This window comes from Pogoniulus pusillus, chromosome 2, assembly GCF_015220805.1.
Source record: "Pogoniulus pusillus isolate bPogPus1 chromosome 2, bPogPus1.pri, whole genome shotgun sequence".
Classification (NCBI taxonomy): Eukaryota; Metazoa; Chordata; class Aves; order Piciformes; family Lybiidae; genus Pogoniulus; species Pogoniulus pusillus.
This window is the reverse complement of record NC_087265.1, coordinates 8,230,704-8,248,847: the sequence shown is the minus strand read 5'-3', so window position 1 is coordinate 8,248,847 and position 18,144 is coordinate 8,230,704. Positions and strand designations below refer to the sequence as shown.

The 18,144-nt window shown below is 46.3% G+C and overlaps 1 protein-coding gene across 5 annotated transcripts in view; it reads left to right on the top strand.

Moving 5' to 3' along the window:
- Positions 1–7,788, top strand: part of THSD7B (thrombospondin type 1 domain containing 7B) — a 427,787-nt gene extending 419,999 nt beyond the window's left edge. For all 5 annotated transcript variants that reach the window (XM_064155654.1, XM_064155664.1, XM_064155685.1 and 2 more), the window contains exons 28-29: positions 3,505–3,592; positions 6,536–7,788. In XM_064155654.1, coding sequence (XP_064011724.1) covers positions 3,505–3,592; positions 6,536–6,617 — 170 coding nt within the window. In that variant the 3' untranslated portion in view covers positions 6,618–7,788. The remainder of the gene's footprint in view (positions 1–3,504; positions 3,593–6,535) is intronic.
- Positions 7,789–18,144: the final 10,356 nt, after the last annotated feature.

Here is an 18,144-nt window from a genome sequence, read left to right as displayed (position 1 = left end):
TGCATTGACAGCCTCTGAGCTCCTAGAGCTCACTCCAAAGCCTTTTAGACTTGGCTGGGTTTCAATCAGACCCATCATCCAGCAGCCCACGCAGTTCACCAGCAGCTTGAGTCACAGGTTTGGGGTTAATTGCCTTTTTGTCAGCATTTGTGGCCCTCTGTAGGCTGTCTCACTTAGGTGTCGTGTCTTCACCTGCTACCTTTATAGGGTTAGAAAAAGAGAGGTGTAGGTAGATACTGAAATCCTCTCCTTTTAGATCGGCATTTGAGGCTGCAGCCTTCTGGTGGGCTTGACCTCAGTGCAGCATCTGCGAGGCAGTTCTCCCCCAGGGATTACAAGGCTACAAGAAAGAGGGACTAAGGAGCTTTTACAGAACATGGTGTTATTTAATTTTAGGGTAGAAGTGGTACAAAAACAATGCACAAGAAAGGAATAAACATCCTCTGTGTGTGCTAACCCCGTGGCATCCTACAGCTACTCTCCAGCCTGTATGTGCCCTTGAGACCCCAGCTCAAGGCTAGTGCTCTCCAAATCACTCCCCTTTGTCTAACTTCTTGACAACATGTGTAATTACTCTCCTTAAACAGGCTTTCAGGCTTACAAGTCTAGGGGCTTGCAATTACTGCTAGCTGAGTGTGAAACCCATGTTACCTACCAGTTACGCTCTTGATAGTAGGTCTGTGGTGAATGTGGCCTCTGTGGATGGCAGTTACTGCCCTTCAGTACCATGGTCCTTGACATTTGTGTATGTCTAAGGACTTAAATTTGTCAGTACAAGTATACATGCCTTTCTCCAGTTAATTTGTGGTTTCCCTTCCCGCTTACAGTTTGGAACACAAGTTGTATTACTATTTAATGAGGCTGTTCTTTTAAATGCTCTACAGGAGCACACACAACTGGTTTCAAATCAGGCTATATGTTTCTTTTCATTACTGCACTGAGAGGCTGGAGTTGAGGTACTGAAACTTTTTTCCAAGTTGAGAGGCAATTTAAATAACTTTGTTTAAATTGTATGGTGAGATCACAGAATCATAGAAGCAGTCAGGGTTGGAAGGGACCACAAGGATCATTTAGTTCCAACCCCCCTGCCGTGGGCAGGGACACCTCACGCTAAATCAGGCTGTCTAGAGCCTCATCCAGCCTGGCCTTAAACACCTCCAGGGATGGCGCTTCTACCACCTCCCTGGGTAACCTGTTCCAGGGCCTCACCACCCTCATAGTGAAGAACTTCTTCTTAACATTCAGTCTGAATCTACCCATTTCTAGCTTTGTTCCATCCCTCCTAGTCCTATCACTGCCTGACATCATCAAAAGTCTCTCCCCAGCTTTCTTGTTTGATGATCCATTGCCTTTGTGTTGAGGATGGAGATTGTAGCTGCCTTTATATCGGATGTGGTGGGATGCTTTCTTGTGACTGCGACAGGCCCTTTGCAGGACTGCTGTGTGTTTCTTAGCCATCTCCAGTTGAGAAAGAAACAAACCTTATGCCCAGACTTCAGAAAACAAAACAAAACCAAAAATAAATCCAGACCTGATGGAGCTCTTCTCACATGGGAGATAGGCTATAAGCGTTTGAAGGAGCAAAGAAAATCTGTGAGAGGTACTCAGCCTTTCGACAAAAGCTGGGAGAAAAGACAAGACAAGAAAGGGAATCTGATTAAATGTTTCCCTTTGAAAAAAAAATCATTCAAACAGAAAATGTAAACCAGGCTCAGAGATTGTCTGTGAAGTAACTCTCTGCTCGCATGACTGAGTTTGAAATGACCTCTGTCAACCATGTCTGTGGGCACGACGTAGGTTCATTTTCCTGCCTCTAGTATGTATTAACAGCTCTGCTGATGTGAATCAGCTCAGACTACTGTGCAGGGGGGAAATACCATCACTTTTTCCCACCAGGAAAACTGTACAGCCAGAATGGAGCAAGAAACAGGATTACTGATCTTTTTAAATGATGATGATTATTCTTAATGCAAAGCTTGTGATTGAGGACCTGTCCGAGCAAAGCATTTTGAAACTTTCCATCAGAAGTAAATGTTTCAACACAGTTAAGCTCACATGGGCCTGGAGGGGTTCCAGCAAGGGCTGCAGAGTCATTGCAACCCAAACAGCCCTGTCAAGAGCTTTACCTTGTCTTAAAGCCAGTTACGCTGCCTCCTCCTGTGGCCCAACTGGAAATCTCTTGCACAACTTCATCCCTCTTACTGTTACAAAGTGTATTCTTGTTTTCATTCTAAGCTGAACTTATTCCCATTTGTAGCTCCAACATTCTTCAGCTCTAAGTAGCTTGTTCACTTGTGCCTGCTGGTGTTCACCCCAGCTGACTCCCAGCTGCAGAGAACAATCCCATCCCTTCCTAGTCTCCTTTTGGCTAAATGCGTTAGGTGTTACCTGCGTTTCTGTCTGGGTCAGCTCAGCATTGAACTGCCTTTGCCAGGTACTTCTGCAGAATGGACTGCAGTTATCCTGCAATCATAGAATGGTTGGGAATGTATCCTAAAGATCATCTAGTTCCAGGGCCCCTTTCAATAGACCAGGTTGCTCAAAGCCCCATCCAGCCAGGCCTTGAACACTCCCAGGGAGTGGACATTCACAGCTTCTCTGAGCAGCCTGTTCCAAGTGCATCACTACCCTCATCATGGTGAAGAATTTCTTCTTTAGCTCTACTTCAAATTTGCCTTCTTTAAGCTTGAAGTCGTTACCCCCTGTCTTGTCACTACATGCCCTTGTAAAAAGTCCCTCTCCAGCTTTCTTGTAGCCCCCCTTTACTAAAGGAAAGCTGCTGTATTGAAGCCTGTTGTTAGGCTGAGCAGCCCTAACTTTCTCAGAATGCTTTCATATGGGAGGTGCCCATCCCTCTGATCGTCTTCCTGGTCCCTCTCTGGACTCATTCCAACAGAGCCATGTTCTGTCTGTGTTGAAGACCCCCAGATCTGGATGCACTACTCCAGGTGGGATCTCACAAGCGTAAAGGGGGAAAATCACCTCCCTCAACCTGCTGGCCATGCTTCTTTTGCTGCAGCCCAGGCTAAGCTTGGTGTTGTGGGCTGCAAACACACATTGCTGCATCATGTTGAGCTTCCTGTGAATCAACACCCCCTGGTCATTCTCCTCACAGTTGCTCTCAATCCAATCTCAGCCTGTATTTGTGCTTGGAATTGCCCCAACCAAGGTGCAGCCAGAGAGGAGGCAATGAAATAATACTGCTTTGGAAAAGGGAAGCAAAGAGTTCATTAGTTTTCATCGAGGAAGATCTGCACTACTTAATAAAGTCAAGATTTTAGTTTAATAATTATTTTTACTGATTTTTTTTTTTTTCTGCCAAGAAAATGGGGTTTATGGATTATTGTTAGCCAGTCCTCACAGTGTTTCTTATCAGTAATGCTACTTACTTTGCATGTCTGCTTTCTCTTTACTTAATCCCTTAAGAATTTGTGTCATTTAGATTAAAGTTTATTTTTGTTCTCCCCTTCTCTCCCTCTGTCCTTTTTCCTCACCTTCCAACAGATGGTAAACTAAAGATGTGGGTGTATGGAGTATCAGCTGGTGGGTTCCTCATCATAGTTTTCCTCATTTTTACATCCTACCTGATGTGGTGAGTATGGATGTGTTTCATCCTTAAATAAGAGCTTTTATTTAAACAACTGATAATCTAGCACAATACTCTGTGTTGCAGGGATTCCATCCTCAAGGCTTTAGGAGGGGATGGAGCTTGGATTACTTAACTGCCTTCATTTGGCACCTACCTCAGAGTAGCTCTCAAAACTGTAACTGCTAACAGAAGTAGTTGTGAAGAAGTATGGTGACCATGCAGGGAAAGGATTCTGTATGGGCCTCTGTTATCAGTAGGCCCTTATATTTATTCAGACTTAGAATCATAGAATCAGTCAGGGTTGGAAGGGACCACAAGGACTGTCTAGTTCCAACCCCCCTGTCATGGGCAGGGACACCCTACCCTAGAGCAGCCTGGCCACAGCCTCATCCAGCCTGGCCTTAAACACCTACAGAGATGGAGCCTCAACCACCTCCCTGGGCAACTCATGCCAGGCTCTCACCACTCTCATGCTGAACAACTTCCTCCTCATATCCAGGCTGAATCTTCCCACCTCCAGCTTTGCTCCATTCCCCCCAGTCCTGTCACTCCCTGATATCTTAAAAAGTCCCTCCCCAGCTTTTTTGCAGGCCCCCTTCAGATCCTGGAAGGCCACAAGAAGGTCACCTGGGAGCCTCCTCTTCTCCAGCCTGCACAGCCCCAACTCTTTCAGTCTGTGCTCATAGGAGAGTTACTCCAGCCCTCTGAGCATCCTTGTGGCCCTGCCCTGGACACGCTGCAGCATCTCCACATCCTTCTTGTAATGGGGGCTCCCATTCTACTGGGATTGGAAAGGGCTTTTTATTGTATTCTTTTTGGAAAAAAAAATAGAACTAAAACAAAGGGCAAGGAGGCTGATTGGATCAAGGAGCTGGCTTCTGCTCAAAGAAAGACTAAATAGAATAGGGGCATTCAGTTGGAAAATGATGTTTGATGTGGGAATACAACAAAGATCTATGAAATCACGATCAGAGCAGAAAAGGGCACTAGGGAATTTTTCTTTCCCACAATATCAGAGGTAGGAGGCATCTGGTGAAATGATCATTTAAAATAAACAAAAGCTTTTCCTTTCCATGCAGTGCATTATTACCTTGTGAGCTCACTGCTGCTGGGGACTGTGCATGCCAGAAAGATAAATGGATTCAAAGATGGCATAACAGTTCACAGGAGATTGGGTCTCTTGGTGTTAATTGTGGTTTTCTGGATGTTTGCTCCAGCTCAGGAAATCCCTAAATAGGTTTTTGCAGTGAACACGTCAGGTGGAAACATGTCCTGTGTCTAAAGCTGCTGTCCCCAGCCACTGCTGGAGATAGGGTACTGAGTGTATCTACACCAGTGTGTCATTGGTGGTTGGTTTCACTGGTAGGGGAGATGGCTACCCTCCTGCAAAGCAGCAGTCACCCCAGGAAGGCATGGTAGACCTAGCTTGACAGAGCTAGCCTTGTGCTCTCTGGTTTGAATATTTGGAAAGGAGCTGCTGGTGGTGCCCCTTGGAGAATACAGAGGGAGCAGTGCCCATTGTCCGTGTGTCCTGCAATGCCCACATCTGTCCCTGAGGACCACAGAGCTGATCTAGGCTTTATAAAAGTTAACGGTGCTGCTCCCCCACTGGTGGTCAGATCAAGGCAGGCAGGCAGAGAGTTACAGCTGTGACCTGGCAGCAGTGTTTCCTGCTTTCACACTAAATCTCTTTATTCTCTCTCACTCTCTTAGTCTGTCTCTCAGCCTCTGTCTTCAATTAAAAGTTTAAATAATGAGGTTTGGATTCTGATTAGGAGATGCAGCTTCTTTGTTTTCCACTGACACTTCTCTATAGCTGCACAATGGAGCATACAGAGGACCTTAAGAATTACATGACATAGTTCTTCATCACTCGAAGGCTGGGGAGGAAGTGTATTCCTCAGTAATAATTACTGTTGCTTCAATACCACACCAAAGAACAAATGAGAATATCCCACTCCCAGGCAGTCGAGACTGCCATTTTTCTGTGAGGTATTCCTTGTTTTGTCAGCTGTGAGAAGACATGGAAGACAAATACACTTTATTTCATCTTCAGATGAAGAGCACAGTTGGCTGCCCATTTTCAGTATCACAGTATCAGTATCACAGTATCATCAGGGTTGGAAAAGACCTCACAGATCATCAAGTCTAACCCTTTAGCACAGAGCTCAAGGCTAGACCATGGCACCAAGTGCCACGTCCAACCCTGCCTTGAAGTGCCCCAGGGACGGCGACTCCACCACCTCCCCGGGCAGCCCATTCCAGTGTCCAATGACTCTCTCAGTGAAGAACTTTCTCCTCACCTCCAGCCTAAATCTCCCCTGGCGCAGCCTGAGGCTGTGTCCTCTTGTTCTGGTGCTGGCCACCTGAGAGAAGAGAGCAACCTCCCCCTGGCCACAACCACCCTTCAGGTAGTTGTAGACAGCAATAAGGTCACCTCTGAGCCTCCTCTTCTCCAGGCTGAACAATCCCAGCTCCCTCAGCCTCTCCTCATAGGGCTTCTGCTCAAGGCCTCTCCCCAGCCTCGTTGCCCTTCTCTGGACACGCTCAAGCATCTCAACATCCCTTTTAAACTGGGGGGCCCAGAACTGAACACAATACTCAAGGTGTGGTCTAACCAGTGCAGAGTACAGGGGCAGAATGACCTCCCTGCTCCTGCTGACCACACCATTGCTGATGCAGGCCAGGATGCCACTGGCTCTCTTGGCCACCTAGGGACACTGCAGGCTGTGTGTCCACATCGCACACATCATAGCACTCAGGCAGGTCCAGGTGTTTATTCTTGGAAGCAGCTGCTGTAACTGCAGTGTCACCTAGTTGGAAAATAAAACTGCCAGCATGGGAAGTTGATTTTTTTTTCCCCCTGAAGCTTGGGGTTTGATGATGTTTCTGAGCTTACGACAACTTATAATTTTGTCTCCTGAAATATTTGTCTTTTCCTTGCAGCAAAAAAACAAAGCAGCATCAAAGCACTCCGCCACAGCAGAAGCCTCTAACCTTAGCCTACGATGGAGACATTGACATGTAACATGAAAAAAACAAATCCAAATGTAGACATCGACTGCCTTAACTGCTTTCTTTTTTGGAACTCTCCGACTTCTCAGTTTTTTGAGGAATCTCTTGATGTGTAATATACTGGGCAGAAGTATTGCAAGCTTAAAATTTTGCCACCTCTTTATTATAGACACAAAAAAAAAAAAAAAAAGGGGGGGGGGGGCAGGAAAAATGGAGTCAAAGACTTGGATATTGTGAAATTTTTCTGAGGAGACCAGAAAATACATCTCTTCCTGTTGAGCAATGGGAATTAAAAACTATACAAGAGAATCTACAGGCATCAAAAGGAATTAGTGGAAAAGAGGGAAAAGGAAAAGGAAAAAAAAAAAAGGCATGACAATCCTGAGGAAAATGTGACATTTACTGTAAATGACAAGTTTGACACAGCATCATTATGCACTATATTAGTGCAGGTTCTTTATTCTTCACGTTTCAGCAATGAGTTTTCTAAGTGTTTACATTTCATTCAAAGACTTTCAAAACCAGATCATTTCCCTTGCTTTGGGAAACGCAAGGAAGAATGAGTCAACGTGTCTGAAGTTATCAGGGTTTCTAAAGTTTCTTCCTTCTTAGCCTGTTTTCTAGTCTGGGATATGATTTGGCTTCATTTCCACCTACAGGACAGAAGAAGGATTGTTGTGGGAAAAAAAGCATAGGTGGCTTCTTAGCCCCAAGTATTTTTTAAAGAGTTGATAGGTAGGTGTTTTGATGAATGGCTAGAGGAGCTGATTGTTTAGAAAGCCTTTTCAATCCAACCAGACCCATGTAGATCCATTCCAGCCAGTTTTGAATCGTTCTTCCTTTTAATTACTACGAATCCTGCTTTTGTATTTCAATTTTCTTAACCTGAAATGTTTATAAATTCTTTTTTTGAATTTAATTAACCTGACCTCATTTAATCCACATCAAACACAAATGCAGTTTGTAGAGGGTCTTGCTTTTTTAAGTGTTTGGAGCACCGCTGAGAGGTTACCATGTTGTAAACACCTGGGAGCATTTGAAGAGGGTAAGTGTTTCTAGTAGTGTGTGTCGCAAGTAAGAAAGTGCCATCTTGTGGTATTGACTTGTATTTATAAGAAAATAAAATGCTAAAGGGGGTGAGAAATTTGCTTCTGGTATGTGGAATTAAATGTGTGTAAACAACATTCGTTATTAGTCTTTTACTGTGTCTGGGATTGGACTTGAACTTCAAACAGTGCTGGCGTATTTTGTGTTGTAGTGATTAGTGGAAGAACTGTCGCAGACAAGTGCAAGTCGAGTGAATAATTACAGATCTGGAGGATGCTTGGTCTCATTTTTAGTTCAGTGCAGCTGCTTATTCTAATGACTGGAAAGATGAGAAGGAAAAAAACAACCCACAAAATTAGTATCAGCCTAGCACCTGATCCTGGTGGTCCTTTCATAGTGATTAGAAGTTGTGCTGAGTGATTTGGTTTAGTCAAGGACTTGTCAGTGTGAAACTAATGATTGGACTTGATGATCTTGAAGGTCTTTTCCAATCTAAGAAATTCTGTGATTTCTGTGATTCTGATCTGCAGTTATTCCACAGCAGTTCTCCAGATGTACCTTCTAACCCCTACCATTCTATGATTCTCTGACACAAGAGAAAGATGTAGGCAGAGCTAAAGGCAGTGCTCAACTTGTTCTGTGGCTGTTCACAGCTTTGTAGAGTGGTTCAGATATGATGGTGGTGCAGATAAGTTTGCTTCCCCAGGTCAAGATCCCACCTGTCCAGCGTTTCTCATGCAGCACTGAACTGAGATGATACTGTGTTATCAAAGCAAGGTCAGGAATATGCTTTCCTCCTCCTGCATTAAAAGAAAAAAAAAATGGAATTCTGAGGAGAAATTCTCTCCCTTTTTTATGTCCCTGAAGATGTTCTCCTACTTGCTACCTTAGAGCTGTAACTGTTTATAAAGCAAGATTTGATGTTCCTCAATGGCATGGGGAGCTAAATCTTTTTCAGTGGTGTCCTATAGAATCATAGAGTCATAGAATCAACCAGGTTGGAAGAGACCTCCAAGATCATCCAGTCCAACCTATCACCCAGCCCTAACCAATCAACTAGACCATGGCACTAAGTGCCTCATCCAGTCTATACTGATCTAGTCTGGATGACTTAGATTAAATCTTAGGAGGAAGTTCTTCAATACGAGGGTAGTGAGGCTCTGGAACAGGTTGCCCAGAGTGGCTATAGATGCCCCCTCCCTGGAGGTGCTTAAAGTCAGATTGGATGAGGCCTTGGGCAACCACATCTAGTTTAGAGGTGTGCCTGTCCACGGCAGTAGGGGTTGTAGTAGAGGATCTCTGAGGTCCCTTCCAACCTAAGCCATTCTATGACTCTGTGAATATGTATAGAGTAAGAATTCCAAGGAGACTACTGATCTAATTCTATTAGGGAGAGTGCTGACAAGTCTTAGTATATTTTTCCTGTAGTCTATGACTTGAGGAGAGTGGTACTTACTGAATAATGAAGCAATAAACTCCATCAAGCAAGCTGTTTAAAAATGCATTGGAGTGGGAGAGTTGGTATAATAATAACCACAAAACTGCAATTGAAGATGTGGTCATTGCCCTCAACACCAGGGCAAATGGCAGTCCCAGCTGTGATGTCCAGCACAGGAGGTGTGGGATGTGTGGTGAGCTGCCCTGGGGAGACAAAGAGCTCCAGGTACAACACTCCAAGTATCTTTGTACTGAGCAGAAAGATCCACTAGTGTGCCTCAGTTTGGCAGTCTCCCTGCAGTCTTTGTCCATTTCTGGCCAGAGCCCTGCAGGGTCTCCCCAGGGACTGCCCATGGTTAGAACTAGATGATCCTTGAAGTCCCTTCCAGCCCTGAAATTTCTATGATTCATACTGGGGCTAGGCACTGCTTGCAGGACTGGCACTGTGCGAAGCATTGGCACAGGTGGCCAAGGGACAACATCTGCTGCAGAGCTGCTGCAGTTCAGTGAAGTGTTTAGGGAATGAAGACACCTGTTTGATTGGATATTAAAATAGATAGAAGGAAAACATGTTTTATGCTGAGAGTGGTGAAACGCTGCCAGAGAGGTGGTAGATGCCCCATACCTGGAGGTACTTACTGATGGTAGATGCCCTATGCCAGCTCAGACTGGTCAGAGCTCTCAGCAGCCTGGTCTAGCCAAAGATGTCCTTGCTCAGTTCAGGGGGGCTGGTTGGAATAGATGACCTTTAAAGGTCTTTTCCAACTCAAGCCATTGTAATTCTGTGACTTTGTGCAATACAATAAAATGAAACAGAAGGAGAGGCTCCCAAGGCTGCTTTTAGAGGCAGCTGTTGCAAGCTGTGTGCTGTGCCTCCTGGCATACACATGCACTCATGGTCCAGCTTGGACAGCGTGGTGATGCAAATGTCACGATGTAATTGCATTTATTTGCTAATTTGGGCTTGAATTAAGCTGTGAAATTAAACTAAGGGATTGGTGGCTCTGCGGGGTCCAGGAGGCTGAGAGTGCAGCATAATGCAAAAGAAAGATTTGGTTGTTTAGACAGATACCGAGATTTATTGCTGTTTGTAGGAGCCCTGGATCTCCTGCTGGGAGGGACGCCCAGCCTCCTGTGGGAGTGCTGGAAATCAATTCCTACCTGCCAGAGTCCAAAATCAGTCATGACGTAGAAGAGGGATTACTCCCAATCCTTGTCTGTGTGGGGTTTCTGAACCTTCTGCTGAAGGAGCTGATGCTGACCAGCACCAAAGACAGGGCAACAAGAAGAATTTCTTCCTTGGTCCTGTTCAGGGAGTAATTCCCCAGCCAGGGCACTCCATTAAGAGTCTCCACGTGGCTGTGAGTGAAAGTATCCGAGAGTGAAAATTTTGCCAAGTGGCAGTGTCTGGGTAGCTAATAACCAGGCAACAAAAGAGTCTGCATTTTGTCATCTTTTGTTTCAACACCTGGTTTCAGTGTCCACTGCCAGTGACTTCCCTGTCACAGCTGTAGAACATGCAGCTCCTGGCTTTTTTGGAATCTCTGTTCTGTGCATTGTCTCTCCTCTGTTCAAAGACTCTTTAATATGCAGCAGCAAAACGAAATAGCAGGAGCTGAAGTAAGACACTGAAGAAAACAAAGTAGCAAGAGGTGCTGAGATATTTGCATACCTACAGCATTCCTGCAGTCATTTTGGCTCTGCTTAGAAATGGGATATTTGCATGCACCGGTGCCATGGTTATGCATATCAGTGTGCCTAAACACTTCTGTAGGAGGGATGCAAAGTCACAGATTCACAGCATGGCCTGGAGGGGTCAGACTGGGTGAACAAGGGGACACAGTCTCAAGTTGTGCTGGGGTAGGTATAGGCTGGATGTTAGGAGGAAGTTCTTGCCAGAGAGAGTGATTGGCATTGGAATGAGCTGCCCAGGGAGGTGGATTCTCCATCCTTGGAGGTGTTCAAGAAAAGACTTAGTGCCTATCCAGTTGACTGGCTGGGGCTGGGTGCTAGGTTGGACTGGATGATCTTGGAGGTCTATGGTTCTATCTGGATTGGATGTTAGCAACAGGGTCTGCATCATGAGGGTAGTAGAACACTGGAACAGATTGCCCAGGGAGGTGGTTGGGGACCCATCAAACTACTTCTTTTCCTTCAGAAATATCCTGAAGTTGTGGAAGGCTTTCACGGTGCTAGGGCTGGATCCCAGCCCTACTCTCTCCAGCAGTCACACCAGAAGCGTCACTGAACGCTTGAACTTCAGGTGCTGGAGTCAAGAACAAAGGCTGTGATTCTCTTCCCTTCGGAAGCAGAGGAGTGGTGTTAAAATTCCCGCAAGATAAAGCGGCTAAAGACTTGTAAATGAGCTTGCGCTTGTATTCTTCGGTGTCGGGGAAGATCCTTATTGCATCGTTTTCTCTGCTTAAGCGCACTTACGTTCATGGGCGGTTTCATCAGGAAATGAAGAAAATATTATCTTGGGGGGGGGGGAAAGAGAAAATCGGTTGAGCACTTCTATTTTGGATTCCTCCCGATAAGAATGAAGCTATTATTAGAGATCAGCAGCACTCGCGGAGCTGCTCTCTGCAAAGATTTCTTTTCTCTTTTTTTTTTAAACATATATAACTTAATTTACACTTACAAATGGAAGAAGAAATGGAGTTTAAAATGTAATTTCAGGGCTTGTTTTCAATGGGGAGGCAGTAACACGGTTAAAAACCAAAGAAAAAAAGTTGCAGCTCAGGACCTTTTGAAAAGATGGCTCAGGATAGCTGATGTATGAACGTGCCTCAGGACAGATTACAGTTGTGGCTGGTTTAAAATGTAATTTGAATGAATTAACTTGCAGCTCTCCCAGCTGTGACACACGCCTGTCCTAGGCAGGGGCTTGATTTATATTACCTTTATGAAGATGTATCTGTGTGCATACCATTAGCTGCCATCAGTATGCGCGCTTCCCGCAGCCGCCGCCTGACAGGTGACTCTGTTAGTGTCACTTAGCTGCTGACATGACTTGTGCTGCTGGCCATGCCGCTAAGCCTCTGTGATGTGACATGGCTTGGTTCCTAAGGCGGCAGGCCTCCTGCTGCTGCTAGTCTTGGAAAATAAAGAGCCACAGGTAAATGCCTCTGGGGCTTAGAATCATAGAATCATCCAGGTTGGAAGAGACCTCCAAGATCAGCCAGTCCAACCTAGCACCCAGCCCTAGCCAGTCAACTAGACCAAGCTAGGAGCAGGTGTGGATCTGCTGGAAGGTAGGAGAGCCCTGCAGAGGGACCTGGACAGGCTGGATGGGTGGGCAGAGGCCAATGGGATGAGATTGAACAAGGCCAAGTGCAGGGTTCTGCACTTTGGACACAACAACCCCAAGCAGCACTACAGGCTGGGGACTGAATGGCTGGAGAGCAGCCTAGAAGAAAGGGACCTGGGGGTACTAGTGGATAATAGCTGAAGATGAGCCAGCAGTGTGCCCAGGTGGCCAAGAGAGCCAATGGCATCCTGGCCTCTATCAGGAACAGTGTGGCCAGCAGGACAAGGGAGGTTCTTCTGCCCCTGTGCTCAGCACTGGTCAGGCCACACCTTGAGTGCTGTGTCCAGTTCTGGGCTCCTCAATTCAAGAGAGATGTTGAGGTGCTGGAATGTGTCCAGAGAAGGATGACAAAGCTGGTGAGGGGCCTGGAACACAGCCCTGTGAGGAGAGGCTGAGGGAGCTGGGGGTGTTTAGCCTGGAGAAGAGGAGGCTCAGGGGTGACCTCATTGCTGTCTACAACTACCTGAAGGGAGGCTGTAGCCAGATGGGGGTTGGCCTCTTCTCCTAGGCAACCAGCAATAGGACAAGGGGACACAGTCTCAAGTTGTGCCGGGGAAAATATAGGCTGGATGTTAGGAGGAAGTTCTTCCCAGAGAGAGTGATTGGCATTGGAATGGGCTGCCCAGGGAGGTGGTGGGGTCACCATCCCTGGGGATCTTCAAGAAAAGACTGAATGAGGCACTTAGTGCCATGGTCTGGTTGATTGGATAGGGCTGGGTGATAGATTGGACTGGATGATCTTGGAGGTCTCTTCCAACCTGGTTGATTCTATGATTCTATGATTCTATCACAGCTCATAAAGCAGCACCTGGCTTACGTCGCTCTCTTCTCCTCCTTTCTACCTGATTGCCTGTGGGATGTATGCACCTGTAAATAGAATCTCCCTTTAAACTGCCAATCAGTGCTCAGTATTTCCATTTTTACTCCCCAGAAGGAGTAAATATCATTTCTGTACTCCAGTCTCAGGTAGCTTATGGCTCTAAACTGGGACTGAAATTAATTGGAGCTTAATGTTGGGCTTGCTTCAGAATTAATTGGTTTGGGTTTTTTTCTAAGAAATGTATGTTTGGAAGTCAAAAATGAGGTTTCAAAAGTGAGATATAACAAAAAAGTTGCATGTGCATGAGGTGGTCATAAGTGTGGCACCTTGGGGTGTTCTGTCTGGAGAAGAGGAAGCTGAGGAGAGGCATTAGCACTCTCTACAACTACCCTGAGAGAGGTTGGAGGGAGGAGAGGGCAAGCCTCTTCTCTTTGGTAAGTGGCAGGATGTGAGGAAATCAGTATGAGCTGCACCAGGGGAAATTTAGGCTTCATATTAGGAAATGTTGAGGTGCTGGAAGGTGTCCAGAGAAGGGCAACAAAGCTGGTGAGGGGCCTGGAACACAGTCCTGTGAGGAGAGGCTGAGGGAGCTGGGGGTGTGCAGCCTGGAGAAGATGAGGCTCAGGGGTGACCTCATTGCTGTCTACAACTACCTGAAGGGACATTGTAGCCAGGTGGGGGATGGCCTCTTCTCCCAGGCAACCAGCAACAGAACAAGGGGACACAGTCTCAAGCTGTGCCAGGGGAGGCATAGGCTGGATGTTAGGGGGAAGTTCTTCACAGAGAGAGTGATTGGCATTGGAATGGGCTGCCCAGGGAGGTGGTGGAGGCACCATCCCTGGAAGTGTTGAAGCAAAGCCTGGATGAGGCACTTAGTGCCATGGTCTGGTTGACTGGCTAGGGCTGGATGCTAGGTTGGACTGGATGATCTTGGAGGTCTCTTCCAACCTGGTTGATTCTATGATTCAAGCAAGCAAGTGGGAACCACCTTACTCTTTGGAATTGTTTCAGAGTCTGTGGTTTATGTTTATTTTAGAGTCTATGAAATACTTCTTCACTGAAAGGGTTCTCAAACATGGAACAGTCTGCTCAGGACAGTGGTGGAGTCGCCAGCCCTGGAGGGATTTAAGTGGCATGTGGGCCCAGTGTGTAGGGACATGGTTTAGTGTTGACCCTTCAGCAATGGGTCAAGGGTTGGACTGGATGATCTTTGAGGTCCCTTCCAACCAGATGTATTCTGCGATCTAAGACTAGAAACATGAGTGTGAAAAACAGAGGAATTCATCTGAACTGCCATTAAACAAATGAAGTTGCACACAGCCATTCTTTGTCCTACCTAGAAATGAGAGTCTTACTGTGAACTCTGATAGCATGGGACCCCACTGACCCTTCAAATGGGCTATTATTTGGCCACACTTTGTGATCTGGTTACATTTACGTCGGGGAGAGAAGCTTAGATTTGACTGAATAGTTAATAATGACAATCGTGGCTACAGGATGCTTTCTGCATGGATTTTTGATGCACACCCTTTTGTTTTTGCAATCTGACACAGTTTATTCCTATTTTAAAATAGAAACCCGTGGTAAAATGGTCACACACCAAACGTCTGAGAAAAGAATCCAGACACCCCATATTTGCACTTGGCTGGTAATTATGCTCATTTCCTTTGATTACATGCTTTGTTACAACAGCATCTAGAAGGGACTATGTGGGTTAAAGCAATTTATAGGATTTATCCTGTCTGTGAAGAGATGCTTTGATGGAATGAAAAAACAGATTCAATTTTCCCCCATAAGGAAGAATGCTAATTTCCTCCTCTGCTTTATGAAAGTTCACCTGCGTGTTGCAAATGTTGTGGTGGTTGCATGCCAATATGACATTTGGGGGGGGGGGGAAAAAGCCCTCTTCAAACCTAATAGCAATGAAGAATCTTTCAACAGTGTGTGGATGAAGTGGAGCACCAGGCAGTAATTTGCCAGATGAGGAGGGTGGCAGTTGTAATTTTCTTTATTTTCATTTTTTGGGGGGGTGTAATCTGGCTCCTACCCCACATAAGCGGGCGTCAAGTAGCTGTTCTGCAGAAGTGTCTTGAGTGGATGGATGCAGCCCAGAAATGGTGCTTCCAGTTTGCTGCCATTGCCCAGTAACCCAAAACTGCACAGCAGCAGGATCAGGCCGAGGAATGATGCAATGTTTTCCCACTCCATCACAACCATCCTTTGTTAGCTGTGTTCTGAAACTTGTGTTTAGCAGAAATTACTCTGTGTGTGCAGGAGGTCACTCCTCTGGCACTGCTCTAGCGTCAGGTGTTTGGAGGGATGTAGCTAATCCACCCAGTAAATGGTGCCTATTGACTTCACTTAGAGATGATCAGATCATTTGTAGGTTATTATCTGCTACTTCCTTGGAGTTTTCCACCTTTAATGCCCTTTGAGAATATGAATTCATCGATTGTGGAACACCTCATGTGGCAAATTAAGTGATTTAATTACATCATTTGGTTTTGCCTTCCACATTGCTACTCAATTTAGTTCAGTGATTGGATTAGAGCAGAACATACCACCAACTGATGGGTCAGAGCAGTGAATGATCCAAGTGTACCATGAAAAATGTGATCTGTGGCTGCTCTCTGCAGCGGAATGGTTAAGGTTCTTGGCTTGTGTGCATTTGGATAGACCAAGCGTATCCAAGTTTATTGAAGTGGAGCAGCTAGGGTCTGCCTGAGGATGGAAATACAGAATGGGTTCAACTGATGGGATGCAACAGAGATTTAATTTATTGTCTACCCTGCTTTGAGGAAAAAAACAGTGCAGAAAGGGCCATGGTTGTAGCTGACATCAGGATTTCTCCTGCTTGCAGTGGATGTCCTAAGTCTTTCCTTGGATGGAACAAAAGCTTTGTCCTCAGGTAAGCAATCCAAAGAAAGACTTTGGGAAAGAAATTTCTCTGTGACAGGCTTTTTACACACTACGTAGAACTTGTGGAGGCTGTGGCCCAGCTGAAGCACCAATGACTGAGGGTGTTTCAGCCTCTACAGGTAAGCTGTTTGTTTCAAGAGGGGTAAGAAACACATTTGCTGAAACCCAGGCAGTGTGCCTGATCTGTCTCTCCCAGTGAAAGGCACACTGAGGCACGGCAAGGAAAAGTCACAGCAGCAACAGCTGGTGGCAGAGCAACTCACAGCAGTCTGTTGTTTTCTCTTAGGGCCCTCCACTGTGTTTTTATCTGGACAAAACACTTCATCTTCCAATATCTGACAGTCCTGGAGCAGAGAAAATGGGGATTTCTATCTCAATCCCAGTTCTAGGTCTGACTTCTATTGCCATGGGCTGTGCCTGATGGTCTCAGCAGAGGAGCTTCAGAGATGTATGTCTGTATAAGCTCTACCCCAAGACTGCAGGCTGCACACCACGGTGGCAGTGATGACATTCAGACAGGTTCCTCATTGCTGGGAAGCTTTGGGAGGGAGATTGCTACTTCTTCAGCAGAGGCTGGTGGAAAATATCACTTCATGTCCTGAATGTGATCAGCTGCAGGAGCCTGTTGAAGAGTGAATGGAGATGAAAGGCTGTAATGCAGATGTGTCACGTCGTGCTTGCACTGTCACTCTGTTCCTTCGTGTGATACGGCAGATCCACAGCAATTACGTTTAAAGGCAGTCTCCATTGCCTCCAAGCAGTAGCTGGAAATATTTGCTATTGCAGTTGCTTCATGCCAAGGGAGATTCCACTCAGTTTGTCATTAAAACCGCTGTCCTCTTCTGAGGGAAGAGACTGTGTTTACATGGAAATGCTCTCCAGTAATTCTGTGGTTTCTACAGGAGTAGGAGCTGGCACCGATTCCCAGTCTCGCCAAGCTTTGTCCACAATTAAAAGGGCTGTGCTGGTGAGCCTGTGGGACCAAAGGCAGATGTAAGGGAAGGGAAGGAGTGCGCTCAAAGGGCTGCAGAAGGGCCAAAGGGATTACCCTCCCATTCCTTTGTCACCCATGCACAGGTGCCATGGATCATCTGTCACCAGAAATACCCCAAACCTCTGAAATCCACAAAAGCTCTTCTGCTTCCAGTTTGCAAAGTTATGCAGTACTTTTGATGTTCTGGCAGAAGATGACTTAGAAATGATGAGCCACTGTCTGAGGTGAGTCTCCTGGGTTCCCTCTGCAGTCCCCACTGCACACAGTTATGATTTCCCTTTCACAGAGATCATACAGCTGGCTGAACTGGCAGAGGCTGAGGGAGCTGGGGTTGTTTAGCCTGGAGAAGAGGAGGCTCAGGGGTGACCTCGTTGCTGTCTACAACTACCTGAAGGGAAGTTGTAGCCAGGTGGGGGGTTGGGCTCTTCTCCCAGGCAACCAGCAACAGAACAAGGGACACAGTCTCAAATTGTGCCAGGGAAAGTCTAGGCTGGATGTTAGGAGGAAGTTCTTCACAGAGTGATTGGCATTGGAATGGGCTGCTCAGGGAGGTGGTGGAGGCACCGTCCCTGGAGGTGTTCAAGCAAAGACTGGATGAGGCACTTGGTGCCATGGTCTGGTTGATTGACTAGGGCTGGGTGCTAGGTTGGACTGGCTGATCTTGGAGGTCTCTTCCAACCTGGTTGATTCTGTGATTCTGTGAAATCACAAAGTGTGGCTCCCCCAGATAATGAAAACTTGGAGCATGTTTCCGTAGAATGCTGGTGCTTTTACTCTCCTCCATCTTGATTCCATCACCAGGAGAAGCAGGAAGGACACTGAGATGCTTGAGCGTGTCCAGAGAAGGGCGACGAGGCTGGGGAGAGGCCTTGAGCACAAGCCCTACGAGGAGAGGCTTAGGGAGCTGGGGTTGTTTAGCCTGGAGAAGAGGAGGCTCAGGGGTGACCTTATTGCTGTCTACAACTACCTGAGGGGTGGTTGTGGCCAGGAGGAGGTTGCTCTCTTCTCTCAGG